The following is a 20652-nucleotide window of genomic DNA, read 5'->3' as shown; positions in this document are numbered from 1 at the left end:
ATATTACTAAAAAACATCAAAATGTGACTATTATACCCCATAAATATAGAGAACATCTAAAATGTAATCTTACCTGAGAATTTTCATCTAAGTTTTCCAACTTTTTAATTTTTTGTTTTACTTGAGCTATATTCCCTGTTACATCTGCCAACTCTGCTTGTTGGTTTAACAGAAGTTCAGCTTCACTCACAAGCTAAAAATAAGGGGGAGAAAAAGTCTTAAAAGCATATAAATTATTAAGCATTTTCCCTTAATAATCAAGTTTTGTAGTAAATGCTAGTAATTAAGAACATCAATATGGAAAAATCACTATGTACATGTAAGAGCATGTGTATATGGACAGGTATGGAAGAATATATACGTGTATATACATGCATATATATTCCCTAGCTCTATGGTAAACGGTTCTAGAAACAAAGACCCTTCAGTAGCAATGAGCACACCTAGCACCCAGATCTTGGTCTTTAATATCATTTCCCAGTAAAAGAAAGCGGGGCTTTGCAGGAAATTGGCTGGCTCCAGGGCTGAAGCAGAGTAGGAATAAGATTAGTTTGGAACATCTCTTTATGCCAGGAAGTAAAGAAGTGATCAAAATGTTTGGACATGTCACAAGGACACAGCAGCCAGGTGGAAACACCAAAACAGTTAAGAACAGTAATGAATTAAAACCTAGGAAGCCATGAGCCCAATAGATAAATACCAAACAGCATTCTTTTTTTTTGAAAACCCCCCTTTATTTATTTGGCCACACCGCACAGCTTGTGGGACCTTTGTTCCCCAACCAGGGATTGAATCCGGGCCCTTAGCTGTGAGAGCGCAGAGTCCTAACCACTGGACCGCCACGGAACTCCCCCAAACAGCATTCTTTTTTTTTTTTTTTTTTTTTTTTTTGCGGTACGCGGGCCTCTCACTGTCGTGGCCTCTCCCGTTGCGGAGCACAGGCTCCGGACGCGCAGGCGCAGCGGCCACGGCTCACGGGCCCAGCCGCTCCTCGGCACGTGGGATCTTCCCGGACCGGGGCACGAACCCGTGTCCCCTGCATCGGCAGGTGGACTCTCAACCACTGCGCCACCAGGGAAGCCCTCAAACAGCATTCTTGATAGACATTTTCCGAGCTTCTTCAAAATGATTTGTACCCTTGTTCCTATTGGTGGACCTGAAACAGTTACAACTCCAAAACGTATCTACACTGAGATAGATATGAAGATCAGCATTTCACAACCATCATACTTTCAAGCAAGAATCATCAATTGATGCTAAACTGGATGGGGAATTTTTGATGAGGAGCAAGATATTTGCATGGCTTTAAATTTTCTCCCCACATATTGAGTTGCAAGAGGGAAAAAAGTAACTATGCTCTGGAGAAGTTCAACAACACTCTGACGGGGTGATCAAAAGCCCTACCAACAATGAGGGGTAGACGGACCTCATGTACCTGCAGACGTGATACCCTCCAAAGGCAACACCACTGATGCAATATTCTTGCTGGTCATGCGGAGATTAATCATGAGACAATGTCAGACAAACTCAAAATGGTGAATATTTTATTTTAAAAATGACTGTATTTTTCCAAAATGTCAGTGTCATAAAAGACAAAGAAAGGCTATGGAAATGTTATAGATTAAAGGAGACTAAAGACACGTGACAGTTTAATGCAATACCTGACCCTCTAGACCGGATCCTGTGCCGAGGGGGGAGAACGATATAAATGGCATGATTGAGTCAATTGACAAAATCGGAATACTGATGGCAGATAATTAGAAAACTATTGCATTATTCGTAAATGTACAAAGTTTGATCGCTGTACTGTGATTATGCAAGAAAATATTCCTAGTCTGTCTGTTCAAGAGTATCTCAGGTTTGAGAATATTCCATTTTTTCCTGTAAGTTTGAATTGCCAAATAAGCCTTTATTTAGTTAATTCCTAAATATCCAGAACCCATCTGCATGTCACTATGAGAGACAGATCGTGTCAGTGAGATTACAATCCAAGACAAACAACAGCAATACTGATTGCAGGCAACAATGACTTCATGAAACAGACCATAACCACAGGACGAGAATTTAACCTGGAGGCAAATTAACACATAAGTAGAGGCGCAATGGGTCTATTCAGGAGAAGTGTTGTTTTTGCATGCGTTTGGTTGGGGAGGAGGGACTGACACAAATAATCTGGAAGGCCCAAGAGCAATGGGACCTATTCTCTCTTTAAGAAAGGTTTCTTGGAGAGCAGGGCACTTCAAAATCTGAATCACGGGAGGGAAAGGCTGGTAGTAACTGAGCCCTGGGTCCAGGACGTGGTGCCCCTCCCCCAACTGACTCTGCCAGACGAGTCAGCCACTCACGGGTAGAAACAAGCTGACCACGTGCAAGAGAGAGAAGTGGGTTTTCCTTGGATGCCTGGGAAAACACTATGACAGAGACTGGGAGAAGCTTGGATGTTGACCATTAAAGAAAAGAAGAAAATAAATCCACATGGGATGGATTTTTCAGAAGGATGGAACTAGAATATACTTACAACCTTTTCAATAATGTATAATTAAACATGATTTAATTTCATCCATCAGGCTTTCATAGAAAATAAATTGCTGGATCAGAAAAAAATGTTTCGTTAGATTATATTAAATATGGTCAGCATAGATATATAGTATTTAAAAAATCATGAAGGGGGCTTCCCTGGTGGCGCAGTGGTTGAGAGTCCGCCTGCCGATGCTGGGGACGCGGGTTCGTGCCCCGGTCCGGGAGGGTCCCACGTGCCGCGGAGCAACTAAGCCCGTGAGCCGTGGCCGCTGAGCCTGCGCGTCCAGAGCCTGTGCTCCGCAACGGGAGAGGCCACAACAGTGAGACGCCCGCGTACCGCAAAAATAAATAAATAAATAAATAAAATAAAAAATCATGAAGGAAGTTGGTATTATTTCCTTGGAAAGTTATCCCATAGTCCAAAAGCATTTTGTATCTAAAATAAATTTGAATATCAAACATCAGTGTAGACAGCAACTTTATCCCTGTCATCTGTGTTAGGACTTAAGTGCTTTCTCATAAGAAATGAGTTTAAGCCAGAGAAGTAGGAGTCTTGGCATTTTTGAAGCTGTTTTCTTCATTCTAAGTCAAGGTTCACTCACACTTGCCTCTTTTCACCTCTCTGGGGGTATGAATGGGCACCTTGCGAGACTGTTTCTGATGATCAAGGAGTAAGAACCTCCAGCATAATGAAAAACACTGTATCAAGGAAAGTTTTAACTGACCTCTTGAAAATCTTGCTCAAACTTCCAGAGTTGCAGATATTGCTCCATTTTTAGCTGGTGTTTTTCCCAAAATCCATCAAAAGCTATTTCCATATCATGTACTTGAGTCAGCAATCTTAACAAAGCAAAGTCATAATTAAAACAACGATTTGTGTTGCAGGTATGCAGATAAACCTGGTCTGGCCGTTAAGAATTACAGGCAAAGTCACAGCCCATGACATTTGGTCCAGGTAGAGACTATCAGTGTCCACAGAACCTCCTCTATGAGCAAACTAATCTCTGCGAGACAACTCAGGAAAGAGTTCTCAGATTCCCAGAGGTCCAGGATTACTTTCACACTTAACAGGTAGCAGCAAAAATGTATAATTCCCTTTCAAAGGTATAAAATGAATAACTGTAAACCCAAAAGAGTACTACTCACTTATTAACAGTTTGCCAGTCACCACAAATTTGCTGATGATTTTCAAGTCTTGAACTCACAGCATCCTCGGCATCAGGCACTTCCAGATTTGTTAGCAGGATTTTTCCTTCTTTGGTTACAGCTGTAATATCCTTCTGTACAAAGGCAAAATAGGATGAATCAGCCTGCTGGGAACCTATTCTGAATGACCTGGGGGAAAGGAAGCATACAGCACCAGCATGCAGAATAGAAACAGCAGTTCTAGAATGGCCTTTGCTCTCATAAATGAAAAATAAGGAATACCTCATTACCACAGAAACCAAAAGCTGTGAGAATCTCCAAGAAGCCCTGCCTACTGAGATGGATTTCCAATCACTAATTTTATAAGATCTTTACAGACAGAAGTACCCCATGCTCAGTTTGTAGCCTCCTTCCGTCACAGGTAGAAAGTTCTAATTTAGGGACTTCCCTGGTGGCGCAGTGGTTAAGAATCCGCCTGCCAGTGCAGGGCACATGGGTTCGAGCCCTGGTCCCAGAAGATCCCACATGCCGCGGAGCAACTAAGCCCATGCGCCACAACTACTGAACCTGCACTCTCAAGCCACAACTCCTGAACCCGCGTGCCACAACTACTGAAGCCTGCACGCCTAGAGCCCGTGCACTGCAACAAAGACAAGCCACCGCAATGAGAAGCCCGCGCACCGCAACGAAGAGTAGCCCCCGCTCCCTGCAGCTAGAGAAAGCCCGCGTGCAGCAACGAAGACCCAACATAGCCATAAATAAATTAATTAATTAATTTTTAAAAAGGAAAGTTTTAATTTAATGTGGAAATAACCTAAGTGTCCATCAACAGGTGAATGGATAAAGGAGATGTGGTATATATATATATATATATATATATATATATATATATATACACACACACACACACACACACACACACACACACACACACACACAATGGAATATTACTCAGCCATTAAAAAGAATGAAATTTGCCATTTGCAACAACATGGATGGACTTGGAGGGTATTATGCTAAGTGAGGTAAGTCTGACAAAGAAAGACAAATACTGTATGATATCACTTATATGTGGAATCTAAAAAATACAACAAACTAGTGAATATAGCAAAAAAGCAACAGCCTCACAGATGTAGACAACAAACTAGTGGTTACCAGTGGGGAGAGGGAAGCAGGGTGGGGCAAAATAGGGGTAGGGACTTAAGAGGTACAAACTACTATGAATAAAATGAGCTACAAGGATACAGCATGGGGAATATAGCCAATATTTTATAATAACTATAAATGAAGCATAACATTTAAAATTGTGAGTCACTATGCTGTCCACCTGAAACGAATACAGTATTGTACATCAACTATACCTCAATAAAAAAAGAAAGTTCTAATTTATTCTATTCTATTTTGCTAATATTTTTAATGTGCTCCAATAAAGCAGTAGTAGTGTAATAAAGACTACCACACTAGAAAGCATACAGTTACAAATAATATTTAATGCATATTCAGATATAGTTAGATATCTTTCCTACTAAACCTTAATTGTTACCAATCACTGCCGGCCAGAAGTACTCTGCCACTTCACGTTTGGATTAATGAATTCACCATGAAGCATGTACTTCCATTCAGAAGGTCTTAACCTTAGAAGGATCTTGATCCTTTAGGGATCTAAGAGTGATCTATCACTCCCTTCAGGAGATGCAAAGGCTCTCTGAAATTTTTAGGAAAAATCTGGGTGCCCATGTATTTTCTGGGAACAGGTTCCAAGATACCACCGCCAACACGAAATAAGAACATAAACATTAAGAGCTACTGTTTATGAAGTGCCAACTAGGTGTCAAACACTGTTTGACATACCTCAGATACTTACTTCATTTCATCCTCACGACAGCCCTACAAGGTATGCATGCATCATCATCATCATCATCAACCCCATCGTACATATAAGGAAACTGAGACTCAGAGAGGGTAAGCAAATGACCAAGTCACTCAGTTTGTGAGGGACAGAGCTTTTTCTCCTTGAATAGAGTCTTGCTTTGAGATTATGATTCAAAATTTCCATTTCTCTCCTCTTCTTTTTTTTTTTTTTTTTTTTTTTTTTTTTTTTTTGGTGCTAGGCGGGCCTCTCACTGCTGTGGCCTCTCCCGCTGCGGGGCACAGGCTCCAGACGCACAGGCTCAGCGGCCACGGCTCACGGGCCCAGCCGCTCCGCGGCACGTGGGATCTTCCCGGACCGGGGCACGAACCCGCGTCCCCTGCATCGGCAGGTGGACTCTCAACCGCTGCGCCACCAGGGAAGCCCTTCTCTCCTCTTCTTAACATAGAAACGTCACCTCCCCATAGAGCTTGTATCTGTCAGTGCCCCCAGCATGCCTGTTATCATACAAAGGACATGAGTCGTACAGGGATGCCTGGTGCTTGTTTAGATCATGCTCAAACTTTGGGGGGAAAGTGAATCTAAAAGTATTTGGTGATTGTCTGAAACGTGACTCGGAATCCTTCACAACACAACACTCCAAACAACTGGGAAGGAGAGTAAGATCAACTTGCTAGCTATGGTCTGTTGTAGAAGACATCAAGAACTAGTACTCTGTGGAAAAGAAAGCTTGTAATCAATTTAGCAATGTTTGGCTTGGTCACAATGCTAGTATATGGCAGAGCTGGGACAAGAAACCAGGCCTCCTGACTCCTCAGCAAGTTCTCCTTCTCCATTTCACAGTGTACCTCCGCTGGATGTTGAAACAGAACACCTGTCTGCCTCTTGACCCTCACTCTAGCTTTCCAAATGAGAGGGCCTTTCTGTAAGATAACAGAATGCATGGCAACAAAAATGACTGTGGGGCTTCCCTGGTGGCGCAGTGGTTGAGAGTCCGCCTGCCGATGCAGGGGATACAGGTTCGTGCCCCGATCCGGGAAGATCCCACATGCCGCGCAGCGGCTGGGCCCGTGAGCCATGGCCGCTGAGCCTGCGCGTCCGGAGCCTGTGCTTCGCAACGGGAGAGGCCACAACAGTGAGAGGCCCACATATTAAAAAAAAAAAAAAAAAAAAAAAAAAAAAAAAAAAAAGACTGTGGATCTCTTATTCTGGAGCACTGATAAACTATTCTATTTACATATAACCAGCTGCTCAAGAGAATGCACCATTTAAACAAGGGACACTTTGATTCAACATATCCAGGACATCTTCCTCTTGTAAAGTATTCTTTTTTTAATAGTGTGCTTTATGATATATAAATATCTCCTTTGTCTCCCTACCCAGCAATCTGTGTGAAATGGCCACTGAACATCTCTCTATCAAAAGAAAGACCATGGGAAATTTTGGTTTGTCCCCTCTATCAGACATACCTTTAACAGGTGGTACCTTTCAGCACGAATTGCAAGGATTTCTTCTATTGCGGGAATATCATCTGGCAGTTCTGTCTCAGCCAGTTCAGTTCCAAAGGACTGTAACATCTGAGCCATGTCTTTCACTGTGAGGGCAAAATTTTCTATAGCCTGCAAAGAGCCCGTGATTCTTTTAATTGTATGGAAATTCTGCCAGCATATCAAAACCTAGACCAGCAATCGTATTAACTTTCATTTCGGTGTGACAGCAAACACATATACTATGAACTCTGCTGAGGAAAGCTGGCAATGCCCTTGACAATCAACTCTAACTTTGCATCTAAGCCCCTAAGAAACTGAAGTGAGGTAGAAAGTCTTCTCAAATGTCTTTTACCTAAACTTCTGTACTTATTTCTCGAACACCGATGAAAACTCTTTCTTAAAGATGCCATGTAAAGAGTAATTTGTTTTATTCTCTTGCAAAACACAGTGTTTCCTTACTCTATTAAATTCTGCAACTGCAAAATTATTTTATAATAACTTTACTTCTGAAGAGAAATGAGAACATCAAAGCCACTTTATATTTATTATCATTTATGAGCAAGTATTAGCATTTCAAACAAGGCAATGGACTAAGGTGACAGAGGAATATTAGTCACAACAGTTCATTTCAGGTACTGGGGAAGACTTGAAATTGTGACCCCCCCCCCCACAAGGCTCTGCTGCCCTAAAATGTCAAGTAAGGTTGGGTTGTTTATTTTGTTTCCAAAATCAATGACTCAGAGAAAAAAGGACAACATGTAGAGACCACATAAACCCTTTGTTTACCACGCAACTCAAGGTGTCTGCTCTTTTATTTATAGCTTTATAGGTTATTAAAGGCAAGACACTGCTTATTTTGACAATACACTTTCATACGAGTGAACAGGACTGCTGAATGAAAATAAGGATGAGGAAAATAGAATCCTGATTGAATTAAATATCATTATTTCCTTCAGAAGGGTTCCCATATCTCTGGGATTTGGAGTAAAGATTTTTATAGAACAGATTCACACCTGTGAGGCACTGGGCTCTTGCCTATTCGTACATTTCTAGAGCAGAAGGCATCTTTGCTACAAATCTGACTGCCCCAGGAAAATCACTAGGCTGATGAGATTAATAAGATTACTTGCATTTTTTGAGGGCGGACCATAGGCCTGGCACGATGTCAAACATTTTACATCTGTAATCTCATTTAATCTTCGTGATGTTCCTATGAGGTAAAGTCTTATTCTTCCCATTTTATACTTGGAAAAACTGAGGCTGAGAGAGCTTTTACAACTTGCACAACGTTATATCCCTAAAAATCAGCAGTGCTAGGATTTGAACCCAAACCCTTGGTTTCTTCACGTTACTACATGGCCATGTAGTATAGATTTCAAAGCTAACACAAACTATAGGCTCTACGGTAAGGGCAAAAGAAACATACATTTCTGAAGATGATCCATTCACTGTGGCAGTACTGCAAGGTGCCGCCTAACTCAGGGGTTAACTGCTCGTCATCAATGTATGTCAGCAAGTCACTAACTGAGCTCAGCATAACAACCTACGTAAATAAGCAAGAAAGATACCGTTAAGCGCCCTCCACGGCATCCCTGCACACAGCCACGTACAATGAACTTTAGCATTCATGTAGCAGAATGTTGTCTTTTATAAACGGTTCTAACAATTCTCTCCTAGACATCCCCTCCCACATGGATACACTACCTTTCCTCAGGGAATAACAGTTGTCATTTACAAAACATTTCTCCGTAAAGCAAAAGTAATCTCCATAGAAACCCAAATAACTGATTCTCCCTGATCTAAAATTTTGCACTGTCAATGGTCAACCTTCTGAAAGAATGTTAAGCCTGGAACAAAGTAAAAGGGCTTTCTGCAGTAAATTATCATTTATCAGGAGGGACTGAGCTTTGCAAAAGTACCAAAATTTATGAGCACTCTATTCCTAACTCTAAAAACGTATAAAAATATCTTCTGAAAAAAAATAAATGTTACTCTGAACTAGCTCAGGATGTAAGTTCGTGGGAGTTCAAATACATAAAACACACACTCATTTTTTTCTCTAAAAATAAAATGTCCTGATTTTATACACATGCACACATACATATATACACGTGTACAACATTTGTGACATACATCTTTTTCAAAAGGAACTGCTTTGCTACAAGTTGATTAATCTTTTCCTCTATTTTAACAGTAGGAGCAGAAGACTTTTAGGCATTTTGATTTTACATTTTTGGAAGACAAATTCTATTTTTTTCTTTTTCATGCTCTGTGACCACATGTAAAAACATCAGTAGCAAGGTGCAAAGTCTTCATGAGAAAGGGACAAAACATTTAAATACTCTTACTGGTAATTTGAGTATGAAATCTTCCTGACTAAATCGAAATCCAATGTCTGTGAAAGTTCGTTGGAGAAAACTGGTAGGACGAAGAACCAAAACCAAGTGCAAGTTCCCAGGGAAGGAAGCCTATAGAAAGACCACAGGAAAGCAAGAAAAAATTGTCAAAACATGCATTCAAGTGAGCACACGGCCGAAAATATATAGTTAAAGAAAACAAATTCTAAAGTCATAAAAGCCACTAAAAGGATAAAACTTTAAAAAATGGATATTGATAAAATCTAAACACACGAAAATAGAAATAAAACTAATGTAAGGTCATCAGGTCAGATCCTTGCAGTTCTCGTGGCCTGGAATTTTCTCACACTAAAGTCAATCCCAAGTTATGAAAAAAATATACTCTTAAACTTCATTTTAAACTTAGTTGTTTGTACTCAAATGGCATTTAATCCCTGTAAAATAGAGTTAGGAGGCAGGTTTCTAGGATAACCCTAAATGTCAAAGGGAGCTGAAATACTGAATACCTGCAGTAAACAGTGGAAGAAAACTATTTTATGGACTCATATTTTTATTTCAGCCAAGCAACATTCACAGAATATCTTCTACTCCATGTATTTAAGTGAATGATTATCAGGCACTGTTAACACTTGGTGTACACAAATTAATAGAATATAGTCCCTACCCAGCTTGCAAGAAAATGACAGTCTAATAGTAGAGTCCGTTAGTATCATTTACTCTATAGGACGAGAAGTTGATAAATGAAACGAGGGAATTAGAATAATATACAACAGGAAGTGGTAGCACAGAGCATCCTAGACCTGGGAATGTCAAAAAGGTCTCCCATAAAGAGGAATAAATCGGATTAGAATGTGGCTCTGGTGCACCCATGTTTCCCAGCTTCTTAGAATACTGGCGCATAGTAGGTGGTCAAGAAATAATCGATAAATGAAAGAACACAAAAGACAAGGAGGGCACTATGCAGAATTTGCAAGGGGTGGAACAGTATGGCCTGATATAAATGATAAAACACCACATATCAAACGCTTACTGTATACGAAGTATTTTGCCAACATTATCACAGTTCCTCTTCGTAATAATCCTGTGAATTAGTTAGGCTATCCTCTTTTACAAACAAAAAAATAGTGAGGCTCATAGAGGTTAAGTATGACTTGACCCAGCTGGTAAAGTCTGAATTGGCACCCGAATCTGCCCCACATCAAGAGGTCCCAGTCCAGAAAGCTAGAGGAAAATGCTGATGGGGGTGGAGGGGTGCAGCAATGGGAGATGGTGCTAGAAAGATGAGCAGGAGCCAGATCAGGAAAGACCTTGGGTTTTTTCCTGGCGGCAAAGGGAGACTCAAGAGTTTTTAAGCAGCAGAGCAACACGATCAGATCTGCATTTTAGAAGGATCACTTTGGCTTTGGAAGAGGACAGGATTTGGACAAGAGTGGAAGCAAACAGATGAGCCTGAAGGCTGGAACAGTCATCCAAGCCAGGGATGGTGAGTTTCTGAACTGGAGCAACAATAGCATGGATGAGGGTAGAATTTAGGAGGTACTATCCGCAAGCCATGATGACTGGCTGTGGCTGGTGAAAAAGGAAAGACTAGGACAATCAATTTCCAGATTTTTGGCTGGAGTAGCTGGGTGAATATTACGAACCTCACTGACATGGCAACACAGGAGAAGCAGGTTTTCAGGAAGGGGATATGATACTGATTCCCATTCCCTGACCTGTTGGAAGGGTCATCAGGACAATCTGATGATGTGTCCATCAGACAAATGGATAAACAAGTAAGGAGGGAAAGAAGCCTCCACTGGGAATGTAGAGTTGGGAGTCATCAGTCTCAGAACAGTGGATTAAAGCATAATAAAGCAAAATATGTCCAAAATGTTTAAAATACAGTCATCTTTTAGGAATGCTGGAATACTAATAATTGAAGAAAACTATAAAACAAAAATTAATAAGATACTGGGGAGGCGGGGGTATATAGGAACTCTGTACTTTCTGCTCAATTTGCTGTGAACCTAATCCTGCTCTAAAAAATAAAGTCTATTTTAAAAAAAAGAGTAACTTTCATAGAGGGATAAGACCCAGACTCTGAAATGACATTCAAAACTGGAGATTTTTAAAATTCAACTTGAGATGATGATAAAAACATAAACAAGTGGCGATGAGAACTAGAGTCAGGGAAAGAGAACTGAGTGTGATACAAATAGGTAAAAGAAAGGAGCACAAAATTAAATCAATAAACTAAACAATGATTACAAATAGACACAAATTGGGATGGCTATCTACCTGAAAACTCCTCTAGGTGGCCATATCTGTACTACCCTCTCCCTTCATGAGAAACTACTTCCCCTCCCCTCAAAATTCATATGTTGAAACTTAACCCACAAAGTGAAGGTATTTGGTGGTGGGGCCTTCAGGAGATGATTAGGGCATGAGGGTGGAGCCCTCATGAATGGGATTGGTGCCCTTACAAAAGAGACCCCAGAGAGCTCCCTCACATCTTATGCCATGTGAGGACACAGAGAAAAGATGGCCATATATGAACGAACCAGGAAGTAGGCTCTCACCAGACACCAAATCTGCTGGCACCTTGATCTTGGACTCCAGACTCTAGAACTGTGAGAAATAAATTTCTGTTGTTTATAAGCCACACAGTCTATGGTATTCTGTTATATCAGCCCATAAGGACTAAGACAACCTCCTATTATTCTTTTTTTTAAATAAATTTATTTGTTTTATTTATTTATTATTTTTGGCTGCGTTGGGTCTTTGTTGCTGCACGTGGGCTTTCTCCAGTTGTGGCGAGCAGGGGCTACTCTTCGTTGTGGTGCATGGACTTCTCATTGTGGTGGCTTCTCTTGTGGAGCACAGGCTCTAGGCACGCGGGCTTCAGTAGTTGTGGCACGCGGGCTTCAGTAGTTGTGGCACGCGGGCTTCAGTAGTTGTGGCTCGCGGGCTCTAGAGTGCAGGCTCAGTAGTTGTGGCACATGGGCTTAGTTACTCCACGGCATGTGGGATCTTCCCAGACCAGGGCTCAAACCTGTGTCCCCTGCACTGGCAGGCAGATTCTTAACCATTGCGCCACCATGGAAGCCCAACCTCTTATTATTCTTAATATTGGTTTCTAATGAGAATTGTTCTCTTTCTTCGTGACCTCGCCCTTCTAACACACAATGATTTGTAGTATGATGAAAATTTGTTGTAAAAAGTCCCACACTAGGGTTTTTCAAACTAGTGCTGAGGGAAGGAAACTTTGAGGGTGTAGTTCCAGAGCTACTGGTAGCCATGACCCCTGCTGCTAGAGGAAGCTTATTCCAAAGAACAAAGCCAACAATGTATAGAGAACTGGAAGTAGAGACAGAGAGTCCCAATGATAATGTGTATCCTACCATCTATTGTGTACATAATGTCTATTATATTTTATGCTAAGAATGGTACATACTTGCCATAGTTATGATAAGAATTAAAAGAAATAATGACTAAAGGGTAAGCTGTGACAAAGTGAGAGAGTGGCATGGACTTATATACACTACCAAACGTAAAATAGACAGCTAGTGGGAAGCAGCTGCATAGCACAGGGAGATCAGCTCGGTGCTTTGTGACCACCTAGAGGGGCGGGATAGGGAGGGTGGGAGGGAGGGAGACGCAAGAGGGAAGAGATATGGGGACATATGTATATGTATAACTGATTCACTTTGTTATAAAGCAGAAACTAACACACTATTGTAAAGCTATTATACTCCAATAAAGATGTTAAAAAAAAAAGAAATAATAACTATAAAGGTACTTTGTCAACTCTAAAAACACTGATAAGATAGTTTTTAAAATTTACCTTGGGTTCTTGGACCTAAAGAAGAACAAGCAGACTTAGGCAGAAAACTTTTAAGGGATATGGATAAAGGCTTGCTTAAGGGGAAACTCTGACAGGGACTTGTGAGAACTCTGGACCTACTCTAGACTGACAGCACTAAGTGTATCTCTATCCTATTCACTTTAGGAGTTAAGCCTTTCCTTCTCCTTCACATGGGCAAATTACCAGCATAATTATTATACTTAACCTGCCTTGCTCCAGCTTATTTTTTCACTTTTAAATGAAATCGAAAGCATCCTACTTTTGCCAACACTTAAAGCACTATTACTTGTACTGTTTCATGGATTCTAGGTTGATCTGCTCTCATTGTCTTTTGGTCTCTGACTCTCCTTAATGTCATATTCTCTGGTATTGCACTGGACATCTCTAGATGCAACACCCTCGCGATGACTAACTTGAAGCCTGGAATACTGACCCACCTCCAGAATTGGGGGTGGGGGGATACTGTGGGAGCAGAGAAGGCCACGTGGCAACTCTCTGCCCCGAGGTCAGGCCCTGGTCTCTAACCTGCCACTCCTAGGAGAACAAGCAGCCAGGCCCTGGGACAGCTGATCACACAGCAGGGAACAAAGTAGAGAGGAGAGAGAAGCAGAATCTGTTCACAGCATCCATGGGGAAGAGAGTTCAGGCAGGGTTTGGGGGTATTCAGCTGCTCCTAAGTCAGGGATTTCATGTTGGCTGCTTTATTAAATCAGTTATTCTATCTATTTGATAAAGTGGTTTATCCCAAACATTGAAAGCTGAATAAAATGCTTCTAAAGGTATTTCTACATTCTAAGGAGATCATTCTTAAGTAAAACTTCCTGATTATTTTATCATACCTTCTCCTCCCTTAATTCCTTCAAACTGTTTAGTGATTCGCTTATCACAGCAAGCCTATAGGACTTCCCTGGTGGTCCAGTGGTTAAGACTCCGAGCTCACAATGCAGGGGGTCTCGGTTCAATCCCTGGTCAGGGAACTAGATCCCACGTGCTGCAACAACGAAGATCCTGCATGCTACAACTAAGACCCGATGCAGCCAAATAAATAAATATATATATATATATTTAAAGCCTACAAATATTTGCATTTCTAAAGAAAATACACTGTCAAGGATGAACACTTCATTTATTGCCTGTATAATTATATTTGCAATGTTGTTCATTATAGGATAATTTTAGGATCTTTATTGAACTGCCATGCAAATCTTCCTAGAATACATGGATTCTGTTAACCCAATAGCTACTCTCAAATCTAGGCCATTTGAGGGAATAAATAACTTGTAGGCAATAGTTATTATTTAGTAGGCAAAACTACTAAACAATTGGGGGGGCACTCAAACAATTCATTTGATTTGTCGGAGTTATGTTTTTAGAGAACTAAATCAAACAGTTCAGACCAGGCATATTGTTTCTATGCCTCACATCCATTAGATCCCATGTATGAATCAGATAAACAACCTCATGTGAATGACTTTTAATAGCTTCTCTCCAGCAAAAAAAAAAATATATATATATATATATGTGTGTGTGTGTGTGTGTGTGTGTGTGTGTGTGTGTGTGTGTATACATGTACATATATTTACATGTATTCAGGACCCCTCAGAGCCTTAAGGTAGGGACAGGAGATTGGCTAGCTGGCCATGGGTGGGAGTGTTGCTTTTTATTGAATGACTATTATGAGAATTATCCTCATCATGATATTATGACATCACACTAAGTATTTTACATGCAATAGGTTCTTTTATCCTCATTTCACAACTAGTCAGTTCCAGCTAAACGCTGTCATGTGGCAAGGTGGGCCCAGCTCTGCCAAATCTGTGATTTCTCAAAAGAAGCCAGAAATCCAGACTTCTGTGGGAAACACGATTTTCAAAAACGGGAAACAAATGGAAAGTTTGTTAAAGCACTGGAGGGTCTCAACAAAACACATGTATGGACTCTACCAGTTTGCAACCTTGGAACTAAAGCTTCATACATCTGAACCTGGGCCAGTATCAACGCTCTGTCTGAGAAATTTTAACCTGAAAGGCCATTTTGGATTTAGGGTCAGTCTGCATGTGTTTGCATGTGAGCCTACAAATAGGTATAGAGACAGATTCTATTCTTTATATACAGATATTTGCATAACTGAAAGATTCAAGATAATCTATTTTGAAGCCGCTATCGAAATGAACATTCAAACAGAATATCACATATCATAAACAGGATCAGATGCACGTATCTTATAGCAAATATAGCGCAAGCCCCCTGAGGTTTCCCATTCGGTTTGGGGAAACTACATTTCTACGTTCTCTGGTATGCTGCCTTAAAGATCTCTAATCTGGATGGTTATATAAACATGAAAAGGCACAGTTTCTATTTTCTCCAAAATCAAACCCTAGATTTGCAAACTATAAATCGTTTTTGAGAGCTTGTCAAAAAAGCAAAAAGATGTGAGCAAGGGTCAGCCTTGTTTTCTTTTATTGCTTTCTTCTTTACCAAAAAAAAAGCATGCAGCAGGAGAGAGGAAACAGCATTGGTTTTAGGCACTGGTTGCAGGCTTTTTTTTGGGGGAGTTCCAACATGTGACTGCTTAAAGGAGCCTCAGTAAAAATGAACATGCCGCCTGTCTTCTAGGGCTCAGAGCCATTTCTCCCGTTTCTGAGCACGGCCCCACCCCAGCCCTCGGCAGCAGCTCCGACCGGTTCTTCAAGTTAAGGCGCACAGAATTCGTTTTCTCTCCCCTTCCTCTCCTAGAGAAGACATTTACTCCCTTCTCCTCATGCCTGTGTTCAGATCACCCAGTTATATGGCCTCACGGCAGTTTGGACAGCAATAACAGTGACAAAACGCATTGCTTTTTCACTACTGAAGTCTGGAATTTAACCTTGTTTAATATTCTTTTGTGCGGCATCTCAGACAGGCAATTCATACACCCCCTGCTCGCTTTTCAGTTATTCTAGTTATTTCTTTAAAAACGCTTACAGTGGCTGATGCCACATAAAATTTTGATTATTTTACTATGAAAACAATTTATATTCCTAGAGCTTTTTCTTTGCATCTTTAGGGCAGAGAAATGCAGTCACAATAAGAGGGAAACCAGGCCTATCTGAATGCTAAGGACAAGCTCTTTCCAGGACCCTTAACCCTTTCCAGGACACGTACTTAACAACGCACAGGCTGAATGCAAACTCAGACTTGTTGCCTGGCATTTAGGGATAACTTGACCTTGACATCTAGAAAATGGGACAAATACTAACAGTAAAAACAAATGCTTGAAACAATTTAGCATCATGGAGCCTACTGAACAAAACATATTACAATAGTTACAGAATATAAAATACTGAATTGTTGGCATGTGATTGACCTCGATAAGGTCCAAGCTATCACGTTAGAATGTGCTGGGAAACATCTCGTGACCTCAAGCTACAGAGAAGAGTTTCCAAGGCCGTGAGCTACTCCTGCACTCTTCCCACATACCCCACCCTTAAAGAGTGTAAAAAGGAAGAGTTACTCCACAGATAGCCAAACAACTTGCCAAGTGATCTCAGGAGCGGGACAGTCCCAGACAATGCGCTTTTCCTTGTGATTCGCCCTTCTTGGCCCATATCCATTCTCAACACCCCCCACTTGTTCACACTCATTGCAATTGCCACCAAGTAGCCAGCTTAAGCCTCTCTTTGGACTTTAAATCCACTGCTACCATCCTTCCAGGTGCTACCTATCATAGCCTCTAGAATCAGCCCAACTCCAGAGATCCTTCCAAGTCAAACTATGGTGTCACCAACTGAGTTGCACATTTTTCACTCTGGTCAGGCCCTATGCATGCAAAGCAGAACAAATTTGTTTTCCACCATAGTTCTGGGCTTCACGCTTAATCCAATCAATTTCATTTCAAGCTAGCCGTTCACAGGGACCACTTAAAGTAATTCATTTGAGAGAAAAAGAGAAGAAAGAAACCAAGAAAGGTAATAGACACATATGCTCTTCCTTAAGGTCCAAACAAACGTCATCTCCTTTGTGAGCCCCTTCCTACCAACCAGAAGTTCTTTCATAATAGTTATTTAATAGCTGTTTATGAACATGTCCTATCTTCTCTACTAGATTGAAAGCTCCTTCAGCTCTGTAGCCATTCCATGTTTACCTTTGAAACCCATGTTGTGTGTGGCACAGTACTAGATAAATCTATTCACTGAGTACTCGTGTGCTATATTAATTTGTGTGTATATTAAGGGATGTGCATCTACACAAAACAAAGTTCAGAACTGAGAAAACATCTATGCATATAAAGGAACTAGGAATTTTCTGAAAGCTGAAGTAAATTACTTTTGATAGCAAAAGTACTAATGTCAGTTGCGCCCAGTATTGCAAAGCATATACACAGGCATCTCTTGTGCACCATGAATTGTCTGTTAAAAGTCTGAAGCTATTATTCCCATAATGCAAAGTCATGTGTAGAGCTGGAGATAAAAGATTCATATCCTAAACTGGAATTTGTAATATACCATTTTGTGCCAAGAGCTTTATTAGAAAATAAACCGTTTACTCATCCATTGATGCTAACTGTCATTCAACAACAATAAAATTCTTACTGGTTTCTTTCCCTGATCTTACTTTTGATTCCAAGTGTCATTTTTTTTCTATGACTGATTTTCACTTTCTTATTTTTTATGTGTTGAGTATTTAAGTAAGCAAGTATTATATTTTAAGTCATAAGATCAGCAACATTACCTTAAGTTTTGAAAGAAAGAGCGTAGCCCTGAAAACCTTGCTGATGATCAGTTAGTTATCAAATTAGCTAGTGTTACTTCGTATCTCTCCAAAATACATCTAAATATCCCTTCAGAAATTTGCTGGGAATTTAGTATACAAGTGAACCAACGATGGGAAAATTTGAAACTGCATCTGAAAGGAGAGATTTCTAAATTCTAGCTTATAAAGAGCAGTGAGCCGCTTTTTTCCCTTTAAGAAACAGTTGTCAACAGGCTAGAAATCTGCATCTTTCAAGTTTGAATATGGGGAAGAAATGAAATCAGAAAGATTTCAAATCATCAGACTTCAACATTTTTTCACTTGTCCGGTATCACCCAGGAAGGGCTGCCTTTTTAAATGCTGATGAAGTCGTCTCCAGCTCTGTCCATGATATCATACTCTACTTGACCATGGTGAAAGGAAGGGTGAATCCTTTTGTTAGATATGATTTTAACTAGTCACTTAAAGCTACTCGGCCCAACGATTCAAAATTGCTCAGACAGTCTTGAACAAGTACCACGACGGATGGTACTTCCTCATAAACTTGATCACGTTTAGATTTTGAAATTACATTCTACCTCCTTGGCCTTAACATTCTCCTATGTCCGTATCACAGGAATCACATCAATGCAGTCCATGCAAACACAAGACTCCATTCTCTCCCTCTGTCCTTAAAAGCCCCATTCAGCAGTTTGTGCTATAGCACCATGCTGCCGCATCCCTGCACTTGAACTTGGGAATAGGCTTTCCAGGACTGCAGGCAGAGCCCTTACCGCATTCCTTCTGAACCTCATCTTGCCTCTCGGGGGAGTTGCTTCTGCCATCTCGCCTATACACAATAACGCTCTTCTTTTCCAATTGTCAATGCCACATTGATGAAATATGAGCCGCTTCTTAGGTAGTATTTAAAAGCGGCAGCCAAAAATCTCTATCAAACAAAGCTACCGTAGCTGCTTCCATTACCACCGTGGCAGCGCTGCAAAAAAAAACCACTATCCTTGATTCGTCAGCTGACAGAGCCTTCCCTGCTGCTCATTGTAATTCAGAGTCGACACATTCCCCCAATTACTTAGCCTGATTGAACCTCATGGATTAGCTGGTGCTGGACTGCTCAAGAAGATCAGCCTCTTCCAGGGAGTGGAGGAAGGGGAAAAAAACGACTCTCCTAGGGGCAAGATGGGACTGGCTTTCTCCTCTGCGCAATTTGATTTTTAAGGTGGAATGCTAAGAATCTTTGTGAAGGTAGTATTAACTGATATCTTTAGTCTTGTCCTACCCTGGTCAGTAACTTGAAATTCAATTCTGTTTGGTTTTTTTTAAAAATTAAATTCTATTCTGGGTGTAAGCCTTGTGAAAGGTTAATAGCTTGTGAAATTTCGTCCTGATGATAATGTAGAAAGAGCAGAACGTGCAAACTTTCTAAGACGGATAGGATTCTCTCCCAAATGAACATTTCCCCAAAATGTATAACTAAAAAAGAAAAAATCTTGTCTCTTATCATTATGAAATATAGCCTAACTGCGTAGTTTCTTTTGGAATCTAGAAATTAAGATCTTCAAATTGAATTATATAATTACTTCATAGACACTAGTTTAAAATAATGTACTAAAGACAGTTAGACCTATCTATACAATGGCCATTTTCAGCAGAAATTCTTTCTGAATGTCAACTTTTGTTCTTGAAATTGGCTTGCATTCAATATTTACCTCTATTGCAAACAATGTCCAATGGCTATTAATGGTTGAGATATAATTAATGTGCTTTTGAGTATGGGTATAGAAGCTCTACCATAAGCAGAAACATTCAAAATGCTAAAAAGAAACAACGCTTAAACTAATCTATAGCCAGTTACATGTCATCGTCACCTGCCGAACCCCCACCTCCCACTCCTGCCTGGCTGTTGTGCAAGTAAAGCGACCTTGGGCTCAAAGCTCTTTGTGGGGCATACTTCACACTTCCCCACTGAGAGAGCATTCCCTAGGGAAACACATCACCTCCCCTTTCTGTTGGGGTCAACAAAGTCATTATTCCTTTGTTGACCCCAAATCTATAGTATCAAGACCCAATTTTGTATTTCTCTTTTGGGAAAAACAAGACCTCTGTTCTAAGCAATCTACCTGATTAATAAAACTTTACCAAAAAAACTGATGCCATGTGCCAAGCAGTCACTCAATGAAAATTAATCTCATCAAGCAGGTAGCTTTGGCCAAAAGAAAAAAAGCTGGGCTGGGTGATAAAAAAAAAACGTTTTATTGTAACAAGTGCTATATTTAGTATTAAATAATTGATTATTGTCATAAACCAAAGTCTGCTCAGTAAGCCCAAGGACCGATCCTAAAGGCCAGGGCACGATAAACACCTTTTATATGATTCAGCCCCTTGATAGGGCTCACTAGTACCTGGAGGCCAGATGTACTCTCTCCAAAGGAATTTTTACCTTTTTCTAAACAAAATGTAATGTATTTGTCTATCCACATGTCATTTGGAAAATGACAGGAAGCAGCAGGTAGAAAGGTCACCAACTGGAGTTCGTGAGAATTCAATTCCTGCTCCTCCTCTTTGTTACTTAGCTGTTTGACCTTGGATTCAACACATAATCTTTCCAAGATGCGTATATCAATGTAATTCCCTCATCTATGGGACAATTATAATGATACCTGCCCACAGGACTTAATCAGGAAACAAAGAGAA

The 20652-nt window shown here is 40.5% G+C and overlaps 1 protein-coding gene across 2 annotated transcripts in view; it reads right to left on the bottom strand.

Annotated features, from left to right (window-relative positions):
* MCF2 (MCF.2 cell line derived transforming sequence) overlaps positions 1-19122 on the bottom strand; it is a 66722-nt gene extending 47600 nt beyond the window's left edge. The window contains exons 1-7 of one of the 2 annotated variants that reach the window (XM_067023357.1): positions 18735-19122; positions 9375-9494; positions 8453-8569; positions 7006-7155; positions 3667-3800; positions 3246-3360; positions 74-193 (exon numbers count right to left, since the gene is read on the bottom strand). In XM_067023357.1, coding sequence (XP_066879458.1) covers positions 74-193; positions 3246-3360; positions 3667-3800; positions 7006-7155; positions 8453-8569; positions 9375-9494; positions 18735-18785 — 807 coding nt within the window. In that variant the 5' untranslated portion in view covers positions 18786-19122. The remainder of the gene's footprint in view (positions 1-73; positions 194-3245; positions 3361-3666; positions 3801-7005; positions 7156-8452; positions 8570-9374; positions 9495-18734) is intronic. The other variant, XM_067023358.1, reaches the window with a different exon arrangement.
* Positions 19123-20652: the final 1530 nt, after the last annotated feature.

This window comes from Kogia breviceps, chromosome X (assembly GCF_026419965.1).
Source record: "Kogia breviceps isolate mKogBre1 chromosome X, mKogBre1 haplotype 1, whole genome shotgun sequence".
In the NCBI taxonomy this organism is placed as follows: Eukaryota; Metazoa; Chordata; class Mammalia; order Artiodactyla; family Physeteridae; genus Kogia; species Kogia breviceps.
This window is presented reverse-complemented; position numbering and strand designations above follow the sequence as displayed.